The 23,192-nt window shown below is 38.7% G+C and overlaps 1 protein-coding gene across 8 annotated transcripts; it reads right to left on the bottom strand.

Moving 5' to 3' along the window:
• Positions 1–1,255: 1,255 nt before the first annotated feature.
• Positions 1,256–22,823, bottom strand: tpm3 (tropomyosin 3; the record flags this gene model as incomplete). Of its 8 annotated transcripts, none has more annotated exons than XM_082186931.1 (10): positions 22,558–22,823; positions 21,083–21,208; positions 12,079–12,212; positions 11,856–11,973; positions 11,469–11,539; positions 11,010–11,085; positions 7,389–7,451; positions 6,662–6,731; positions 6,336–6,414; positions 4,721–5,643 (listed from the first exon to the last, which is right to left on the bottom strand). In XM_082186931.1, the coding sequence occupies exons 1-10, from the start codon at positions 22,669–22,671 to the stop codon at positions 5,640–5,642; spliced, it is 855 nt and encodes a 284-aa protein (XP_082043057.1). In that variant the 5' UTR covers positions 22,672–22,823. The 8 variants fall into 8 exon arrangements, with proteins under 8 accessions (XP_082043056.1, XP_082043058.1, XP_082043061.1 ...); XM_082186933.1 differs by lacking the exon at positions 11,010–11,085 and adding an exon at positions 9,353–9,428; XM_082186930.1 differs by lacking the exons at positions 4,721–5,643; positions 6,336–6,414 and adding an exon at positions 1,256–2,625.
• Positions 22,824–23,192: the final 369 nt, after the last annotated feature.

Raw genomic sequence — 23,192 nt, 5'->3', positions numbered from 1 at the left:
TATTCCTGTGATGCAAAGCTGAATTTTCAGCATTACTTCAGTCTTCAGTGTCACATGATCCTTCAGATAGCATTCTAATATGCTGATTTAAGAAACAATTCTAATGTGTTTAAAAGTTATTTGTGGATAACATGATTTTAATGATTAGAATGTTCAAAATGTATTTGAAATAGATTAGTACTGTACTGTATTTTAATGACAAACACAAACAGTTTGACTATTATTCAAAACTATTAAACTATTCAATCCACGTACAGTGGCGTCTTAAAGGGATAGTTCACTTTGAAATTAAATTTTGGTATGTTTTAGCTTACCTCAAGGGCATCCAAGATGTAGGTGTCTTTTTTTCCGCAGTAGTTTCAATTTTAATATTTTTAGGTCAAACCGTTCTTGTCTGTCAGTCATATAATGCAGGTCTATGGTCACCACCTCAAAGAGCATGCACAGAGTCCAAATTAAAACAATTCCCCATCGTCCAAATTAAACAATTCCCCATCGTAAGTACACATTGATGACCTAAGACACGAAACGAGCGGTTTGTGTGAGAAAACGAACAGTATTTATATCGTTTTTACCTCTTGAACTCAGCCACGTCCAAATGATCTGAGAGTGCGGGCGGGTATAGATATATACACTAGATGTCGCCTTGGCAGTGTCTCAGATCACTTGGACGTGGCTGTGTACAAGAGGTAACAACGATATAAATACTGTTCGTTTTCTCACACAAACCGCTCGTTTCGTGTCTTAGGCCATCAATGTGTACTTACGATGGGGAATTGTTTAATTTGGACGATGGGGAATTGTTTTAATTTGGACTCTGTGCATGCTCTTTGAGGTGGTGACCATAGACCTGCATTATATGACTGACAGACAAGAACGGTTTGACCTAAAAATATCAAAATTGAAACTACTGCGGAAAAAAAGACATCTTGGATGCCCTTGAGGTAAGCTAAAACATACCAAAATTTTATTTCAAAGTGAACTATCCCTTTAAGTATGTCATGTTAAATATTTATCAGAATGTTGTTTACATTTGTCAAAATCCTAGTTATTTTCATCTGAAATAAGTTTTAAAACCTTGTATGTTTATCATAACTGAAAATTAAAAGGTAAAAAAAAAAAAATTCCTGACAAGCTGATGTCCATCTCTAAACAAATAACAGTGACAGTGTGTGAACATTCAGTTCTGTGTTTTCTAGAAACCACACTACAGATAATTCCAGAAGAGACTCCAGAATCCAGACACACACAGTGGTTCGGTGACAGTAAAAATCATGGTCTTTATTTAAAAAAGAATTTAGGTATCATTACACAAGATACAGACAGTAACAAAGTGATTACACATCATTGTGGGCTCTTTCCAGTTAGAACTATGTGTTCACCCTTTTTTAATCTTTATACTATTAAGTGTTACTTTTCACTCCCATTTACTGTGTTCATAATACATATTTAGATCTGCACGGCTTTTGGACCTTTAGAATCGGGCAGTGCCACTGCTTTGAACCCACGGTAAAAAAAAAAAAAAATCCTCAACCTTTCTTCCCTGGGTAGAATATGGCTCTTTAAAGCAAAAAAAATAAAACAACAAAAAAAGTAAAAATACCAAACCAGGCCACCAGAGTGAGTGAAGGAACCATGAGTTGGACTCCTCTTCTCAAAAGATGCCCACCATAAGCCCATAACAGTGCAGCATTTCACATAGTGGTTTGCCATACTTTTGTGTTAATATGCAGGGGGATTAAACCCAAACAATGAATACATATATTACTCAAAAAAACAAAACAAAAAAAACCTCCAAAATAGAAGCAAAGGCTTTTATTAAAATAAAAAACAATAACGACAAAAAACAAAATGGCCCTCACGGCATGGTTGTGCATACTGTTACAGACCATACGGTGTGGTTTTGGTCCCAAAACCTGTAACGCCGACAAACAGGCAGCAGATACTTGTGCAGGATGAGAAGAGTGAAGTGGTAAGAGGAGAGCAGTGGATCAGGCACCAACAAGACCAGCAAAAACATCCTGCGTCACAGGATCAACAGGACAAAATGACTGTAGAGTGATCTAAAGACAAGCATGAGACTGCCAAGATGGCTTTTATGGCACAAAATGTTAAGTAAATCACCCTTCAATAAAATTAAGGGAAAATTGAGGGTTTTGGCTGATGTGAAAACTTGCCACAATTGTAAAGCTCTGATCATGGACCAAAACCAAAAAAAAAAAAAAATGCTACCCCAGGGCTAGCATGCAACATTTGACACTTTAAGAATACCATAGTAGTTTGTTCCTGAAATCACTTGGGATTTTCTGAGGAGATGAGCAGTGAAGCCTATTAAGGGCTCCAGAAAGATTAAAGTACTTTTGAACCATTGAGAGGCACAGCATTTTTGCTGGTTGGCTTGGTGAGCCCGTCTTCCAGTAGAACGAGAGAGCGGGATCAGAAAAACAGCAGAATCAGATGTGCCGAGACACAGGAAAAAAAAATGAGATGAGGGTGTCAGGAAGGGAAGAGGCGGCTTTTTTTTTTTGGCTCCAGGTCTTCCTTAGAAACTGTTGAGCTCGCTCAGGGTCTGGTCCAAAGTGGCATGGATCTTGACGTTCTCCTCTTTAGCATTTCTCAGTTTCTCTGTAATGAAAAAAAAAAAAATCCCAGAAGGAAAGCAAGTGAAACAAACTGAAAAATCTAATTGTAATACAACATTGTACATGATTTGTTAAATAGGGGTTTGATTTGGATGTATGGTGAAGACCTCCTTCATGAAGTACCAGTAAAGATGGTTGTCTAAACAAATATAAAACTGTTCACCAATGGCATCAGATTGAAAACCTTATTTTCAACTATAGAGCCTTTTGAGATTGTGTAGTAATTAGGGCTGGCCCCTAATAGTCGACAAAACGTTAGTCAAATATGGCTTATCGTTTGAAACACGCAAGTAGCAACTTTCAAATGCTGCTCGCTTCAACGTTAACCTAGATAAATATGCGCATATCCAAGTGTTTGAGTGGAGTGTGGAGGCTAAAGTATAGCGCGCTTCATGACCGCAGGCGCGATCCCTTGCATTTTTTCCTGACAACAGCAGAAACTACTTAAATACAAAATTTTTGAGTAATACATCATTCCAAACTATCTACTTTTAGTTGTGTAATCCTAACCCTAGCAAAAAAAAAACAGTGCCTTTGTTAAAATAAAGATAAACAGGATGTGCTTTTTCTGCTGTCTCGGTCTCCTTGAACTGGAGCACGTCACAAAAATGAACCGAAACTCAGTATATAGGCTACTTGCCTCAAAGACATAAGATATAAATCTATAGAAAGCTTGAAATGTATTATATATACAAAAATAAATACTCTCTGCTTATGTAATCTGTATGAAAGGTCCATTTCTCTATGTCTATTCTCTCTATACTGTGGAGATGGCGAGGCAGCATCGTCAACTTCATCTTTCCAGCCGATGCGGTCACAGAAAACACTGGTTTATTAATAAATAAACTGTCTCCATGCTATTTTTTCCAACATATCTAAGTGCTTTGCAGCAAGCTTTATGCTTGGAATAGGCTATATTAAACGCTCATTATGGTTTAGTATTCCCCTCAGTATACATTTAAGTCATTCAAACAAAATAAACGTGCGATTAGTCGACTAATGGCTTAAATGAATGACTAATAGTCGACTAGAAAAATCTTTAGTCGGGGGCAGCCCTAGGAGTACTTAAATTCTAATACAAAGTTAGTTGCAATGAAACGGAAGTAGTGACAGATCTTTTCTTTCAAATTGTGAAATGCATTCCAGTGAAGCATATTATAGAAGAAAAAAGTAGGGTTGGGACTTGGTTCAATTCATCGATTGTTGTTTGGATGGAGCCAGATCTGAATGAAAGCTTGCAGTCGATTGTAAGAAAGGGGCGGGGTTTAAGTGGACTAAATGATTGGAGAAGTCCACCATTCAGAAGAGTTAGGACATTTTGACTAAGAATTACAAGGTCAAAATATAAATAAATATGCAGAGATGAATTGTTCACTATAAGATCAATAACATTCATTTAGTGATTTATGTATAGGGTGAACTTATTTCATGCCGACTTTAAGCAACCACTACTAATCCTCTCCATCAGTACTATATTTGCACACCATTTCAGGTTTAAAGGTGAAGTATGTAATATTGACAGCAAGCAGTGGAAATGTCACTGCAGACCAAATTTTAAATATTGGAGAGAGACTCAATGCTCATTGGTTGCCATATTGAGAACATGCAACAGGAAGGAGCGCGATTAACAATGGAAAGAGACTAGCCTTACACTGGAAGTTGATCAGCTAATGTATACGTTTGCAATGTTTTTATTGCAGAGGCTTTTTAGATTTGGTAGATTGTGTAATCTGACCCCGTTCGATTGCTGGCTTCCATGGCTGCAATACGCTGCTTTTTCCGCCAACTGGCGACTGTGTCGAAATACTATTGGTTAAATTGGCAGGGGGCGGGACCACATGGACCAAAACAAAAACAAACACTCTTACAAGAAACACACATTTCAAAGTAAAATAACTGGCTGTTGCATTGTTTTTCGGAGAAACGAGTCCTTGAAATTAGCATGTTTCCTAAATCTCTGCAAACATATGGTATTTACATACAAGTACTTGTTTTTCAGAAGTAACTTTCAACAAGGCCTCTGATCGTTTTCAGCAAATAGCTCAAATTTCCCTTAAACATTTATTTATCCTTCTATAAAAAAAATCGCATTAGTGCTCACAGATGTTCAACCATCTTGGCAACCAGCTTCCATTTTGAAATGGGAAGTTTCCTTTTTGGAAAAGCAAAACCGATTTGAATGGGTAGCAAGAATCAATGTGACCAAAAGGAAGAGCCAGTTTGTAAATTCTTATTATGTCTTAATGCATTCAACTTAATGCAAGGAAACAGTACTTAAAAAGTAAATAACCATAAATGGTTTAAGATTGTGCATGTAAACTCTTTCCTTGAGTTAGCTTAGATATGATGGCAAATTGTACATAAACTTTATGGTTAAAAAAAAGAAACCACACTTTTCGGGGAATTTTTCAGATTTTTTCCCCCTTGATTTCAGACCTCCAAGTCTATAGCCTTATCCACCAGAGATAATCTTAACTCCTAGATAAAACTCACGACTAATCAATCAGCGAAAGAGAATTTATCCAAGCTTTTATCTTTCAACCATAAGATATTCATGCACAATCTAAAATAGGCAAATGCTTGGTTGCCTAACACCAGCACATTGCAATAAGAGACAAGCAGACATTTAAAAGAGAGCAGAGCTTTTTTCCTCCATTCAATAAACATGTACACAAGGCATGAAAAATACAGCAAAAGAGAGCAAAACCAGGGACAAAGGAACAACACACATCTCTGAATACAGTCAGATGCAGATAAGAGGAAGATGTTGGGGCAGATAATGAATATCTAAAGAACAGAAATTCAGAGAAAGCAGAAACAGACCAGGGCTTAAATGGAGAAACGGAGACTACAGAAACAAGCACACGGAAAAAAATACATGAAAAGGGAAGTGTACACAAAAGATCAGAAGAGAAATCCAAGAAATATTGACAGTCAGACAAGATGAAGAAGAATTTCTTGAAGTCACAGTCAGCCACAGAACAGTCCAGAAACTCTTTATCTGTAAACAGACACCAATGGTAAATACCTTGTGAGAATATTTCTACATTTCAGAATGAGGAAAGTCGCAAATTTAACAAGCAAGCAGTTAAGAACAAATGTTAAAACCAACATCAATAAAAGCCACAGCTCTAAAACAAACTCAAAATACCAAAATACCAATTTCAGGATAAAATCATTATGTAAATTAGAGCCTTAAAGGGGACATATCATGGAAAATATGGTTATTCAGGTTAGTCTACAACATAACGTCTTTCCTCAATCCAAAAAACCCATTAAGCCTATAGAAAGTAAGCTATAAAACAAGTTACAAAGTCCAACTATAATTAGTACATTGTCCCCCTTATCTGTAGGAGGTAAAGATGAAACCATTTCATAGTTAGCATATTAGTTACTTGACAAATGTATATGGGGTTAGAATCACACTATAGAGATCACGACGCAATTCACACAAACTCGTATAAAGCAGCAGTTCAAAAGAATCTGAAATAACAGCTCCAGTCAACGATTAACTCCTTGCGGCTGAGCTTTATACTGTATGGTAAAAGTATACGATCTGAGGTTATGAAGCTCAAGGTTAGGTAACCAGCTCGGTCACGAGACTCAAATCTGCCATTGCAGCAAAACTCAATCGTCCTACAAAAAGCAAACCATAAGTAGCAGTCTCACACACATGCAAGGGCCAATATTTACATAGAGGTCATGTCGTTGAGAGCATGATCCAGCTCCTCACTAATGGCCTTATACTTGAGTTTCTGAGCGTAAAGCTCATCTGTTCACACACAAAAAGAGAAAGACAGAGCAGAGAGGAAGGAAAAGGTCGGAAGAGGGAGAGAGTATGAAGGAAAGATAAAAGGAAATAGGAAAAAACAGCAAAAAAAGATTATGAATGTAATGGAGGAAAGGAAAAGGACAGTGAGATTATGCTAAGAAAAGAGTATGAACAGCATAAAAAAAACAGAGGATCATATTATAGTTAATGGAAGGAGTGGGTGGTAAAGAGAACGACGGAATCATACCTTCCAAATCATCAATGGTCTTCTCCAGTTTGGCCACAGACCTTTCGGCAAACTCAGCACGGGTCTCAGCCTAGCAGAGAACAGGGGAATTATATTTAACTAAAACCATTTAAAAAAACTATTTTCATTACTTGAAATCTCTCATTTCCGCTTAGTTTAAGTATTAAAATAACGTAAGCTAAAACTTTACAGACAAACATTTTAATGGTAAATAACTCTGGCAGGGAAAGACATTCATGCATGATCAAACTACTAGGTAACAAACAAAAATCATGATTATCTATAGAATAAAGTTATTATTGTAATTGGTGTGACATGCTATTGGTGCAACATAACCAATGGCATGAGTTTGTGGCAGGACTACACTTGTTTTAAAAAGTAATTTTTGCTTTTTTATTTACTGTCATGTTCAAATTTCCCTCCAAAACAATGAACTACATTTAAGTAAAAAGAAATGCATACAGATCCAAAGCAGAAAGCAAAATAATATGCAACTAAGATCCTTGCAATTGCATTTACATTTAATAGATGCTTTTTATTCAAAGCGTCCTATAAAATGATTAGCAAGCCAATCCCTTTCTCCAGAAGGTTTCAACTTGTGAACAGTCTTCAGAAGACACAGGGAACACCACATTTATGAGGCCAAATTTGGTAAACATTTAAATATACATGTAACCTCAAGATAACAGCCCTAATAGAAACCAAATCTTCCATGAGAAGTTCTCACCTCCTTCAGCTTATCAGTGAGGATCTTGATTTCTTCCTCATACTTATCTTCCTTCTGGGAATACTGTAGGGGAAAAAGAAGAAATATGAGTTGGGGTGGGGTCTTGTGAGAATCTTACAACTCAGCATGCACAAACACCCTATGAGTTAAGTATTTTGGGTTTGGCACACTTCAAACAGAGACAACCAATTTGATGACACTTTAACACTGACATGTTTCTACAACAGCTCTTAAGACGTAAGGTAGCGCAGCTGTCTATGCTTTGACCCCCCCTTTTCCTCGAAGTTTCTACGCAGGCCGGCTGAGCCCTGGCCTGCTGCTGTTGTGCAAGGCTTGTGACACGATGGCTGATTTTGCCGCTGTGTTCTGCCAAAGTTTTAAACAGATCAGGACATGTGTGCAGGAATGCAGCTGCAACATCAACAAAACACCAGGTCCGATAGAAAGGGAAAAACCACCATACTGAGAGATTCACAAAGATGTATATACATAAACATTACATATAAATTATATAATCTAATATAAATTATATAATTTATAATATAAAATGCTATATATATATATATATATATATATATATCTTCCTGCACTGTATTTGAGAAAGTTAAACCACCATCATTACTTACGCAAACCATATTGTGCAGCAAACAATAGATTTCATTAGGGAAATAAAAGGGTTCCAATAATAGCAAACCACCTAATATTATATAGTACTTTATTACACGGCTCTGTGGAATACTTGGTCAACCGCACCATCCAGCGGTTATGTTATTCCCCGATAACACAGGCTCATCCGGGTTACTGAAGTCAGCAGCGCTATGAGTTTGCTAGGAGTGGTTTTTCTTTTGGTGAGCTAATAAATAAAATATTAAAACTCAGTCTAATCAATATTTTGTGTACAGTTATTTAATTATGTCATCCAGTATCGTGGCGTCGCTCTCTCGTTTCATACAAATGCAGATGCTGCTATTTTGCGACTATTGTTTTGTACACTGTTGGATTACAAGATAACAAACAGGTACGATTTTAAGACCGTTTCATCTCAAATCAATATCTCATCCCCATAATTATTTATGTAGCGAAATGCTGTGTAATAATTGGTATGACTGTACCGTATCCCTTAAATGTCCGTCTAGTTTGAACTTGTAGCGCAAGCAACTGCTCTCTCCGCAGAAGCTTTGCGTTTAAAGACCTAATAAAATATTTCAAGTCAGATCAATATTTTGTGTCTATTTACTTATGTGGCAAGTAGCCGTGTAATAAGTGGGAAAATGTACATCTAGCCGATTGTTATCTCAGAATAAACCCCATTCAGGCTGATGCAAGACCTGATCACCCTGTCTTTATTCTGAGATAACAGGCTGGATGTACATTATCCCTTACGTAACACACAGCATGCAGTCAAATCACATGCAAACAAACGGGTGCTTGTGTCAAAAGTTGATCTCATGCAACAGCATTTATCGGCATCACTTCTGCTTAATTAGTCTGAAGGCATCCGAGACCAGTTGCGCTTGATTCTGTAAGGCACCAAAATGGTGACACTTCATTTCATTATGCAACAGACCTTCAGGCATGCTAAATAACATCTCATCAGGTTAAGATGGATATGGAAAATGAGATGGGGTCTTTACTTCGCCCCTGTGGTCAATTACAGCTTTCTCTTGATGTAATGGTCTACCACTGTAATCTGGACCGACATATGTGGCCTTTTGCTATGGGTGATGATGTACAGCCGTACATCAGGCAAAAGGCCACTTGGAAATGAGGAAGCTCATATTATGCACACATGATCGGATAGATCACTGGTTTGGAAACTAGAGAGCCTAAATTTAATTGCCTGGAAGGCAATTCGCAAGGCACATTTGTGGGGATTGAATCAGAGTTCCTTTGCGAGTTAAAAAAAGGGATGAACACTGCAACCAGTCAGAGATCGTGCAGAATGAAACACACACACACCCTACCTTCTCAGCCTGGGCCTCCAAACTCTTAAGATTGTTGGTGACATTTTTCAGCTCCTCCTCCAGCTCAGCGCATTTGCTATATACAGAGCAGCCGTTTTGATTTTGGAGGAAGCAGAAAAGAAAGGGGCACAGGGCAAAGGGAAGACATGAAGACAAGCCAGCAGAAGTGGCAGAGTGATGACGTTAAACACATGAACAGTAAGAGAGGCCTTAAATAATTGTTTTGCGATGGTTCACTCAAAAATAAAAATTGTCATCATTTACACTGCCTCATGTCATTTTAATTATGTAGGACTTTCTTCTGAAAACACAAATATACTTTGCAGCCCTGCTTGCACATGACCATACAATGAAGGTGATTGAGGAGCTCTAAAAAAAACTTGATCAAATAAATACATATTTGGTGAATGATACTTTAACAAATTTTGTTTTTTTTAAATCTGACTGACCCCAAACACTTCAACAGAAATGTATATGTGCTGTAAATATATTTGAGTGGGGATGACAAATTAAAAGTGATAGTTCCCCCAAAAATCTAAATTCTGTCATCATTTACTCACCCTTAAGTTGTTCTAAACCTGTATGAGTTTCTCTCTACTGCTGAACACAAAAGATGATATTTTGAAGAATATCAGTAACCAAACAGTCGTATGGCACCATGATATATTTTTTTCCTACTAAAAAAAATTAAAATAATCAATGGGGTACATCAACTGTCTGGTTACCAACATTCTTCAAAATATCAGTAAATGACAGAATTTTCATTTTTGGGGGAACTACCCCTTTAACGACTCTCAGCAAATAACAATTTAAATGCTGTTCTTCATTCATATGGCTTCAGAAGCTTCAAAGAATATAGCACACATTGTATTAGCTGCTTTTGTGGTCATTTTTGGAGCTTGAAGGCCCTCAATCGCTTTCACTGTCATTGTATGAAAAACAGGAAAATCTGTTTTTCAGGTCAGAAGAAACAAAATCATAAGTTTCAAACAACATGAGAACATGACAACAATTTTCATTTATGCATGCTCCATCCCCTTAAATGTAGTGTAGTTTGAGTTGTCATCTGTGCCCAAAGTGCTTGGTTTTTATAACATACTGCCAATTTATGATTATACTGAGCACTACAGTGTGGTTGGTGTGAGCAGATTTTAAGTGTCAAGGAAGCAAAACTAGCGTGATTCTAAAACTGAAAGTTGCCATGAGCTGTTCCAAGCACTTCATTGTGGAACATGAACACGTACGCTTCGGATTTAGGTAGATAAGACAAAAATGCACAGCGACTGAAGCGTGTTATGTGAGCATGCAGATCATGCCACTTGAGTAAATACGACTCATGCGGTTTACAAAAGAATGGTACCTGGAAGTGGATGGTTAGATGAGCGAAAGGAAGGTGGAAAGATGAAGGGATAGGGTGGAAAGATGAACTAGGTAAAAACAGATTAAAAACGACCAGTGCTGGAAGGAGGAGTCTTTCTTTTTTGCTTAGCTTTTTTTCGTTGGTGACTATCTTGCTAGTTCACTTGCACACTTTCACTCAAGTATACAAATTCCGGATCCAGGTAGAGGTCAACATTCTCCAAATGTCTGTACATCTCCAACAAACGGACACATAGCATCCGACACGTAAACAGACTTTTGCAACCAGGATATATACCTTCTCATCTGAGGCGTGCAGAGTCTTCAGTGTCTGGTCAAGAGCTCTCAGCTCCTCCTCCATCTGCTTGACATGGCTGTTAGTTTGAGTGGGGAGGGGAAGGTATGTCAGGTCAAAGGTCACACATGCCCAAACACAAATGAGAAGGGAGGGGATATATGAATTTAAGATGGATTCAAGCCAATGAAATCACTCATACACACACTCTCTAGATTTCTCTCTCAATCTCTCTCTCTCTCTCACACACACACACACAAAGGAGGATTATGGTTATGGTAGAGCATTCCTATTGTCATGCAAAATTAGGCATTTTCTCACGCTGAGTGAACAATGAATTTGAGTTTTAATGGGACTAAATGGACACTAAGGAATATGAGCTAAAGCTGACAGTATGTGTGGTCTGTAAATGTGTTCAAGGATTATGTGCATGTATATTTTGATTTTAAAACCGAGATTAACCTCTCAGCAAGCTCTGCTCTCTCCTCTGTACGCTCCAACTCTCCCTCAACGATCACCAGCTTACGTGCCACCTGTAACGCACATCAATACTTCCTGGTTATGGAATTTATTTTATTTTACAAGAACAATTGGTACGTGTAAAACATTTATGCACTATTAATTCCAATTTATCAATAAATAAAGCTAAAACTTAAAAAATGTCATTTCATTCATGGAAATAAAGCTGGAATAAATTAAAATAACTTTAGGTGAAAAAGTAATAAACTAAATGTTGCCTTGGCAATATAATTAAGAAAAGTGTAAGTACTATAGTTACAAAAAAATTCTAAATATTAATATATACTATAATAGTATACAAATAATCCTAAAATGACACCATTATATTACCTCCTCGTATTTGCGGTCGGCCTCCTCAGCAATGTGCTTGGCCTCCTTAAGCTGGATCTCCTGGAGCTCCATCTTCTCCTCATCCTTCAGAGCCCTGTTCTCAATCACCTTCATCCCTCTATTCCATAGAGAGCGCAAATTAAAAGGAAAGTAGGGCAAGTTAGGGTGGGATGAATGTAGAAATAACATAACTCTGAAAGCGTACGTATGTTAAAGCACGTACCTCTCGCTCTCATCTGCAGCCTTCTCAGCTTCCTCCAGCTTCTGCAGGGCTGTGGCCAGTCTCTCCTGAGCACGATCCAACTCTTCCTCAACCAGTTGGATACGCCTGTTCAGAGAGGCCACCTCTGCCTCAGCCTACAAGGCAAACATGACAAAAACAACTTGAGATTAGAACAGATAGACTATTCCACACAGGGAGCGTTAAGTGGCGTGAGATAAGGAACAGGAGGGTGGGAAAACACTTGGATAACCTAGAAGGATCAAGCCGACAAACATGGAGATCAAATTGGAAAATGGAACCAGTGAGACAGTGGAAAACCACTGTCTATGTGGTAGAATCATTTGGGAGCTTCTGCTTGAGCAGAGTGGAACCACTATTTTTGTAAAGGGCAATAATAATGTGTGAAGTGAGTGTACACAATGACTAAAATTGTTTTAGCAAGGCGGCACTATTAAAATTGCTCTGACTAAGGTTAGGGATTTTTCAAATCCTTCTTCCAGACAACATTTCATCGTGGAACTTGTTGCACTGTTTGAGCTATGGAAATGAATGATGCCTCAAATCATGTAGCTTACTGATGATGAGAGGTGTGCTATAACTTTTTGGACTAATTGGCTTTAAGATGTTAACCCAACGCATGAAAACATGGCCGAAAATCCCACAGACAAAAAGGAAATGGACATTTCTGGATCAAAATACTGTAGAGACTTAACAGTTATTCACAAGATCATTGCAACTTCCTAGCCACGCCTTAGCAACCAGCCACACACCCTAGCAACAATGTAACAACCACAAATATCATGGGAATGGGATCTTGACAGTGTACTGAGGCCCTCTGGGGCCAGCCATATCTAGACAATATGTAGCTAAACATTCAAGATTTCAGAATGCTTTTAAGAAAAAAATTTTTTTACAAGGTTATCAGTTCCATTCTCGCAGCAATATCTGAAATAACTAGGCTACTAGTATGGTGTCAGAATTACTTTTTTTGTAAGGGAACCATCATTCATGCCTTTCATTCATGATGTGTAACTTAAGGAGGGGCACTTCAGCAACATTTATTTTTTAAAAATATACAAAATGAACATTGTTCATACAGTAACATCAAAGATGACTGATAAGCTTTACTCATTGGGCCCGAAACGCAAAAGCAGGTTAACTTCCGCGCGGCCGCGCCTCGTCAGCTGAGAAACAGCGCTCGTGCACGGCTTCCGGATATGACGACACCGCTAACAAATACTGGAGTTTCGCTCCTAATAAGGACTGAGGAATCTAAAGTCTGCGGGGTGAGTTCATCTCACGCAATGCCAAAGAGACGAAAGGCATGGTTGAGCGATAAGCGACTTCAAGCTAAAAAATTTGTATCCAAGACGAGTGTCTAATTTAATTAAAACACATAAAAGTTGCCAAAGGTTCGAATAGGCTGCTAAATGCCCATGTGACGTGCGTGAACAACTCAAAGTGCCGAGATGAGCACCTGATGACCCAGATGTTAATGTACTCGAATGATAACGCACCAATGACGTGAAAAGCACTATTTGAACACTGAATTACACGAATGGATGCTTCTGTTAAAAAAAAAAAAGCCAGTATGAGTGATTCAGAGAAACTATTTTGTTACTTCCTTTAGGCCTCACCCGCAAAAAAACCCAACAATGTGAGACTAAGAGGATGAGCTAAAACCCATCTGAGGTTAGCACATCCAAGCACACACAAAATGAGATGTCATCACACGATTTTTGTATTTATTTAAGCCAATATATCTCGCTCTAAGTTTTGCATTGATCTTATGGACTATAAACCTATAAGCACATATGAAAATCATCAATGAAGATGAGTCAAGGCGCCAATTAGCTTGTAGGTTTTGCAATAACCATCTAACCGGCCCATATTTTCTTGGACTTTATGGTTTAGAATGAACATATCGTTATCACAGGCCACTCTAAAAGCATACTCGATGATTATTAGATATCGAAATAAGTTTTAAAGAGATACAAACACATAATTCATCGGGGCGTTGGATCTGGGTGTGAATGTAAAAGCGCACGAGCTTGGCACAAACGCATGTGATACAACATAACGATTGTACGGATAAATGCTACACTTTAACGTGATTAAAAAATCATCGCTATAGATACAATGATACACTTACCTGCTCCCTGGCACGCTTCTCCTCTTCGACCTGTCTCTGCAAAATCTCGGCTCTTTCTTCTGCCTCATCTGCCTGCTGTTGTAAAACTTTGATTTTTCTCTTAACTGCATCGATGCTGTTGGTTCCGGCCATTTTAATGTATTACTTTAGGTGTAGTGTGGTCGAATAAATCAGATTCCAACCGAGCAGCGTTAGTAGTGGACCGAGCCGCGAAGAAGAGGAGGAAGGAAAAAAAAAGTCCAAGGCACCAACGCCCCGCCAACAAGTCAAACGCAGAGAGAGTGGAAGTAACGCGAGGATCAGATGGTTCACGCGCTTGTCTTTTTAATCGCAGCGGTGCTTTCTTTAATCTTGTCAAATACAAACAATAGTGTTTGTAAAAAATAACAGAAACGAGATATTGTCTCCAGCCAGAAGACTTTTATCGTTGAATTTAGCTTGAGCAAGCGTATTGATGTTCAAGCAGTCGGTCGGTTTCTCATTCGAATTAATGAATGAGTTTTAATGTCATGAAGTCTTTCTTTCCCTCCCCTTGCTTTCTCTTCACCCAATTTGTTCGGTTGCCTAAACTCTTCCTTTTTTCGGCCCACTTCCGGATTACCCCACCCTGTCCCCAACTGTTTAAGGGCTGAGAATGAGGCGTAACTGATCCTGAATCAGCTGCGGCGCAGAGTCAAGTCCCAGCGGAACGGGTTCACGGTTGATCTCCGGTCAGCAGTTTTTGCACGACCTGTGTAATTCTTGCGAAGAGCCACCCCTTGTTTTACACGTGTCCTGCCAGGTATATGACGTCGTTCAAATAAATCATTGGCATTCCAGCCAGGCCACTCCTTAATCCAGGAATGTCCTTGTAGATCAATGAGAAACTATTAGGCTATTGTGATCAATAGAATGTTAGACATTTTGAGAGTCAAAAGAGAGGAATTGAGTTGGGGCGAGTCTTGGACACTTGCAGAGTAAATATGATTTTAGTGGGTCTCCCTTTTTTGGGGGCCCTGGACAACATTCCCGGTCATCCTTTTATATTAAAATAATTAAATGTAAATGTTAATCAAAATAATTTATCAAAATTAATGTAAACACAAACAGTTAATTAATACCACTAAAAAAAGTTGCTGCCTTAAATTTTTAAGTACAATCAACTTGGATGTTTAAGTTATTTCAACTTAAATTAAAATGAAACTGACTTTAAAATGAGTTGAATAACTTGTATAACTTATAGGCCTATTTTTTATTTTTTAATTGCTTAACTTATTTTAGTGAGTTAAAGCAATGTAAAAACATGTTGTCATAATTTTTTTTTTTTTTACAGTGTACTTGTTATGAAATTATTATTCATTATTACATTTTGGTGCTTTTTGACAATTAAAAGGATTTATTTAGGTCTTATCACTTCAGAACCAGGCTATAGGCTGTAATTGAGAACAAGGAGTGTGGTAAATCATTTACTTGTAATTCCATTGACGGCGCTCTTGTGTGAACAAACTCTGATTCAGTGTCTTAGTGGAGTCTGAATAATGACAAAACAAAACTTTGTGTATATATATATATATGCTGAGTTGTGTCGTTAAGTCGTTAAGCTAATAAGATTTTTTTTTTTTTTTACATAACATTCTTCACAGAATACCTAATGAAATTAAGATATTTGATTAATCTGTAGTTGTATCTTTTAAACATTGTGATTTGGATTTAAGACTTTCTAGAGATTCCAGAATTTACCCACAGGATTGCATGAGGTCATAAAAAAGAATCCAGTGAAAAAAGTGAATTCACAGGCCTGGGCAAACCCGAACAAGTAATGCTGTCTGTTCTCTTTTTGTGGTGAGTGTGCAATCTATCTGGCATCCGTAACTATGTCCTAACACTGTTAAAAGTATGCCCATGGGTATGGTTTTTATATGCTGATTTTGTAATTCTTACCACAAAGACTTTTTATATTGGTGGACCTTAAAAGGTTTAACCTCAAAACAATGTTTAAGGTAAAGAAATGCGACTGATCCTGAATAATTCAGCTGTAGACAAGCACTGTATGTTGCATCATCATTTCCTGTCTCACCCTTCCTGCCTCCCTTCACCAGTGTGGAACATGTTCCAAACTCCATACATAACTTGGGACAGGCCCTTTTATCATATGTTGCCACCATCTCACCAGACGATGGCGCCAGATGATCTAGATAGACTGCATTGTCACAACATCAGATGTGGCAGAGCCCCACTCATAGAATCATACATTTTTTCTCAGCTATAAACACACGCGCGCGCACACACACACACACACACACACACACACACACACACACACACACACACACACACACACACACACACACACACACACACACACACACACACACACACACACAACACACACACACACACACACAAACACACACACACACACACACACACACACACACACACACACACGCACGCATGCACGTCAGCTTTATTACTCTAGTCTTCAGTGTCACATGATCCTTCAGAAATCATTCTAATTTGCTGATTTGCTGCTCACGAAACATTTCTTATTATTATCAATGTTGAAAACAGTGCTGCTTTAATGTCCCATATTATGCTATTTTAAAGGCTACTCATTTTGTTTTGGAGGTCTCCAATAGGTTCACATGCATCCACGGTCATAAAACATCAAATTTTCTCATAATATACATCACCTAATTTGTGAAGAGTCTGAAAACGGTTTGTTTGAAGATTCGGTCTCTGTAAACTCCTCCTTTCCGAGAGCCTACTCTGCTCTGATTGGTCAGATGGCCCAGCCTGTTGTGATTGGTCTACAGCTTACAGCGCGTGCCAGAAACTTAACGTCGATTAGCATACCTGAATTTCAGCTCCATAAGGTTTCCTCAGCGCTTAATATACAGTGATACGAACAGTAGAGCCTACTCTGCTCTGATTGGTCAGATGGCCCAGCCTGTTGTGATTGGTCTACAGCTTACAGCGCGTGACAGAAACTAAACCGTTGATTAGCATACCTTAATTTCAGCTCCATAAGGCTTCCTCAGCGCTTAATATACAGTGATACGAACAGTAACGATGGCGTCGGTTTTTCCGTATCAATTCCGGTGCGAGTCCTCTTTCTTTTCAAGTGCATCAAAGTGGATTCACAGTGCAGACATGTCGACAACACAAACCAAACTCTTCCAGGCCTCAGCTACAACTACCGTTTGATGGCGGGACGTTGTTCGCAGGCAGCCAATGAAGACCATAGGCTGGCATTATGAAAATTTGTTACATTGTTAACAGTGTAACAGGAAGTGAGACTGGAATTGCTGACGTTTCATTCCAGCAGTTCAGACTCGATTCTTTCTTTTAGGAGAAAATAACTTTATTCGCTGTGCAGACCTTTTACATTCACAAACAGCTACATTTAACTCTGCACGAAAGGTAATATTCGAAAAACATAATACTTTAATATTTTGATGGAAACCGTGATACATTTTTTAGGATTCTTTGATGAGTTGAAATTTAAAAGTGACCGGACTGAGCATTTTTACTCTTGCTAAGAGCAGAGGTTATAGATATGTGTCTGTTTGTCTGGTCTGATGGTAAACTGCAGCTTATGTCTCTAATGGCCTGTTGACATTATAGGTTATAGGTGGCAAGATGCATGGCTTGACATTCTGACCTCCAAGACACACTCACATAAACACATGCTCACTTACATCAAGTGGGAAGAATACCCACTCACCCACCTGTTTTTCAGTTCTGCACTATTTCAGTTCTCAGTTTTGTACAAAGGTTGCCCCCATCCTCATCCTCTTCACCATATCTGTTCCAAACAGTGTTAGTCAGCTTGCTCAGAGCTCTATTTAAAGGATCCACCCCCTGATTCAAACCGGATCACTGTCTGGTCCCCCTGTCTGTCAAGCGCGCACTGCATGACGATGAGTGACTAATTGAACTCTAGTCTAGCAGTAAACTCCAGCCGGGTTTACTGCTAAACTCTTTTTTTCCCCACTGTGTGGGGTAGCAAGGTAAGTGATAGCTTGGTGGTAAAGTTTTGACTCAAGGTTGGGATGAAAATAGATTTCAAAGCGACGGCTGTAATGTCACAACCCACACTCACTCATTTAGTAGACGCGGTTCTATGAATATGCAAATTGGCCGCGCCCACTCACACCAGGTCAGAGATCCACTAGTTGACGATCAAACGTTGACGTGATTGGTTTCAAGGTAGTTTGTGACGTCAGAAACACCAGCGATTTAAATTGGCGTTTTTGAGACTGTCTTTGGTTCACTGCCGTTTTAAGGAGAAAATACTTATGACCTATGAATTTGCATATGGGTTGTCTTAAAAACACCACATAGGCATATAAACAACCTTAAAAGCTGGATTTTCACCACAGTCGGACTTTAAAACCAGCCAACAGACCAGCTTGACTACTTTAGGCTGATTTAAGATGGTTTTCCCCATGTGCTATGTTCTTATTCTTTCATTCTAGCTAAAAAAAAGAGCAGTCTCTCTTTCACACAAATACGCACACACACAACCTTCAAAGCCTGTGGTTTTCAGTCAGGGGAACATCTTATGAAGGCCAAACTTTATGACAACAGGTGTGTCTGCTATATCCGGAGCCCAGAACAAAGGGACAATGACAGGCAATAATAGACATACTTGCTGTGACAGGGTTGACCGTGACGGCACAGCCTTAGTTTAGCTGTCAAAGAGGGAGTCAAGTTACACAATGGCGATTAACAACAATTTGCATTTTTTTTTCATTTGAAAGTTCTCATTTAGTTCTTGAGGTGTATATGAAATGTACATATGAAAGTATTAGCAAATATTTGTCCATTTGAAACTCCTCACTGAAAAATGGAAAGGATTCTTTTTTCAAAAACTACTAAAGCTTTAAACCTCTACTGAAAGTCTGTTCATGCCTGGAATGTTCTTTCTTATGTTCATTGTGTTCTTCTCACAAACACTGATTTACAGCCCTGCTGCTAAATTTGCAGTCTCGAGGTAGTAATTTTCTCGCCGAGGCCTTCAGGCATGAGTATACGAATATATGAGTATCACCCACACTTTTTGTCATCTCCTGTGAGTTATGGATGGGTTGGGAATCAAGAACGATTCAGAACGAACTGGTTCTATTTGAAATAATATATATATATATATATTAGCTCAATTAAAGCTCAAAGCTCAATGACCGTCCGCCATTGAGCTTTTTATATATATATATATATACATAAAAAGCTCAATGACGTACGGTTAACAGTTCTTAAAAGTGTATTTGCCCGTCGATGAAGACAGAATACCATATTTAAAATATTCTAACAGATTCCAAAGCAAATATGGTGACGCAACAACATCGCTACTGAAAACAGAAACGATGGCACATGTGTGGCGTCCAATTCCCAAATGAATGACTCTCATTAGCAGGTTCTTGTTGTGAAGAGTTGGGCCTAGTCTGATTCTTGAACAGATGATTCTTATGAAACGGTTCATTTAGCGAATCAACGACATACACTGCGACCAGTGTAATTCAATTCCTGAACAAATGATTCTAATGAACCGATTCTTTTAAGTAAATCAACAACATGCAGCGTGACCTCTGTAGTCCGATTGTGATCGAATGTTTTTATTTTTTTATTCTTGTTAGTGAATTAACAATATACAACGAAACCAGTGTAGTTCGATTCTGAATGAATAACTCTCAAAAGCCGGTTCTTTTAAGTGAGTCATCAACATGCAACTTAACCAGTGTTCCAACTCTGAACAACTGAGGCCCTGTCCCAAATGGCACACTTCATGTACACTTGAGGTCTTGCGGACTTAAAATGGCCACTACGTGTGCGTGTCCGTCAAGTCCACCAGGCCGTAGGGTGTCCCATTAATCATTTTAGCTTTCAGAAGGGTGCTCGCGAATGCCTACTTTGCGGCCTTGATACACACTTCTGCAGAGCCCACACTGAAGCAAGCTCCACAGTAGATCTCTACCCGACAGTCAAGTAAGGGTTAATGCCCGAAGAAGTGTCCATTGTCAGGTATTAATGGACGACGGCGAGGCGTGAACCGTCCGACGCGCAGCGAAGGACGGTTGCCTTCGCCGAAGTCCATTAATACCTGACAATGGACACCTCGAAGGGCATTAACCCGCTTATACCATGGTCACTTGCCAAATAACACATTTTTAAAATATTAGTTTATATTTTAATTAGTTTTACAATCGAAATCTAAAGTTTTTACAATAACTTGGTTTCCCTGGTTACGCCTGACGGTTTATTTAGCAACCGGAGATATTTATAGTCCGCTCAGCTCGTAGAACCCTTCAGTTTACTGCCTGTTGCTATGGTTACTCACACCTGATGTAGCCAGCGCATTTATATATTAATTTCGAACAGTAAACAGTCAGTTCACCAGAACTCCTTTACTAGGTGTCCTCTATCACTTTTTAATGGACACTCTGCAGCCAATCAGAATCGAGTATTCACCCAGACCATGGTATAAAGTGGTGTTATGTCATGAAAGTGTGGACTCAAGAGGAACAGGTTTTAGGGTGCCATTTGGGACAGGGCCAGACTCTCAACAGCCAGTTCTTTTTTGGATTTCAATCAGTGTAATTACTGACTGGTTGTTCATATGACATTGTTTAGTTAAAGATACGCGTTACGTGTTATGTCAATATAAAACTAGTGTATGAGTACATTTAAGGGTAGATGTTGGAGTCTGGATGGTTGACATCACAGCCAAAAAGGGAGGTAGTGATAGTGTCAGCTGTGGAGGAGTGATTGGAGAGAATGAGAGGAATGGAGGGGCGGGCCAACAAGAATCCCGGGATAAAGTTTTAAGAGTTGCATTTGTGTGTGTGTGCTTTGCGATCGTCAATCACTCACATCCGCAGCCTTCTTCTCAGATATCTCCAGTTTCTCCTGGGCGTCCTTCAGGGCCTCCGAGTATTTATCCAACTCATCTTCAGTTCCCTTCAGTTTCTTCTGCATCTGAATCAGCTCATCCTCATGCTGGGAGAAAGAAAAAAAAGGAATATGAGTGTCATCCATCATAATAAGCACTCGTGCCCCAATCACTTCTACTTCAAACTGGTCAAGTCTTTTTGCCCACCTTCTCCTGGTGATAAGCTAAGTTACGCAGTTTACCAAAGCCATTCCTTGTCCTAATGTCAATACAATTACCCTCACAGGCAACCCAAATCTTTCACACATCCTCAGCCCTATCTACAACTCCCTTCGCCATCTCTTGCTAAGACTCTGTTTATCCGCCCTGCATTCCAGTGGCAGATCACAGCCTTGCAACTGCTGTTTAGTGTTGGGATCAGGATCTCAGACTTCACAAATCAAGCCTTGGCAGTGGGAGCTCTTTTTCCAAGAGGGATATTTAAACAGTTGTCGGCACTGCCAGGTGCATTATATTCTTAACACATTTAAATATTGTAAAATGACCCGGATTATGGATTTCGCTAATCTTTGTCTCATGCTCAGATGAGTTGCCTTTGGTTTGGTCCAGAATGAAAAAGTTTCATAATTGGAGAAGTGGGGCTTTGATGCTTTAAGTGTCAACAGTGTTTCTTTCAAAAGGTTATAAGCACCATTAACCCCTTTCAATTCAAGAGGTTAAACATGGGTTTTCAGTGACCAAATTCTTAAAGGGATAGTTCACCCAGAAATGAAAATCCTGTCATAATTTACTCATCCTCAAGTTGTTCCAAACTTGTATGAGTTTCTTTCTTCTGTTGAACACAAACGAATATATTCTGAAGAATGTTGGTCACAAACAGATGATGGTAGCCATTGACTTATTTTTTTATTTTATTTTTTCATACTCAATTCAACTCTTTAGTGACCGACATTCTTCAAAATATCTTCTTTTATGTTCAACAGAAGAAAGAAACTCATACAGGTTTGGAACAATTAAATGATTGTAAATGATATAACATTTTTATTTTTGGAAATACTATCCCTTTAAATTATTATATATTCAGCCTCCAATTAAAAAAAAAAAATCTTAAAATTCTTCTTTTCCCGTTATTATACATCACATATTGTAATGTAATAGCCTAACTAAATGTAATTTATACACTATGAGTCCAAAGCACACACTTTATAATTATGATTTTACACATTTTAGAATTAGAAACATCCTTAAAACTAGTAACACAAATGGAAATGATGAAAAATGCTAAACAAATCAGAATTACATTTGTATGTAATTAATAATAATAAAAAAAAAATATAAAAAAAAATGAAATAAAACTCTCTCTAATCATTCGAACTCAATTAAAAGCTCTCAAACTCAAACCATTTAGTCCAGATCAGTTTTGGTTATCACTTTGACCTTTCCTCTTCCCCCTAACCTGTTTGCTTCTGTCCTCCGCTCCTTTCCTGTCGGTCTCCGCCTGCTCGGCCTGGTCCAGGGCGTTCTCCTTATCCAGCTTGAGCATCAGCATCTTCTTCTTGATGGCCTCCATCTTGGTGTCGCTGAGTAGGGCTCACGGTACGAGAAGAAGAAAGTGGCGGTGCAGTAGATGAGGGCTACTGGTTTAGGAACAGGAGCCGGTCAAGTGAGGAACGTGGAGAGAGGAAGAGAGAGAGAGAGGGAGTAAAGTGGGGAAAGACCAAACTCAGCCAGGGCTAGTGGGAGGGCATTTATATCTGTGGGCATCATGCCCCGCCCCTTTTCAATTAAACCCCACCCACTCGCTCATTATAGCTCACCTAATACAGTCATGAGTCCTGTTTGGTGACTAATGAGGCGACGCTGTAGAGATGTTACATTGGATTTCAGGGCCTAAAATTCAGTTTAAAACTAATGGTGTCAACACCAATAAATTCACTGATATATTCCTACTTTTCATTTCCATCTACTGTTTTTATCCTTCTTTTCTATTACTAGATCATCCCATTGTGGAAGAAAGAACTGGAAGATATGAAATGACAAAGACAGAAAGAATGGACGCAGATGGACAGAGCTGAGGTCCAGCTATAATAA

The sequence above is a fragment of the Leuciscus leuciscus genome (assembly GCF_965113295.1).
Source record: "Leuciscus leuciscus genome assembly, chromosome: 12".
Taxonomy (NCBI): Eukaryota; Metazoa; Chordata; class Actinopteri; order Cypriniformes; family Leuciscidae; genus Leuciscus; species Leuciscus leuciscus.
This window is presented reverse-complemented; position numbering and strand designations above follow the sequence as displayed.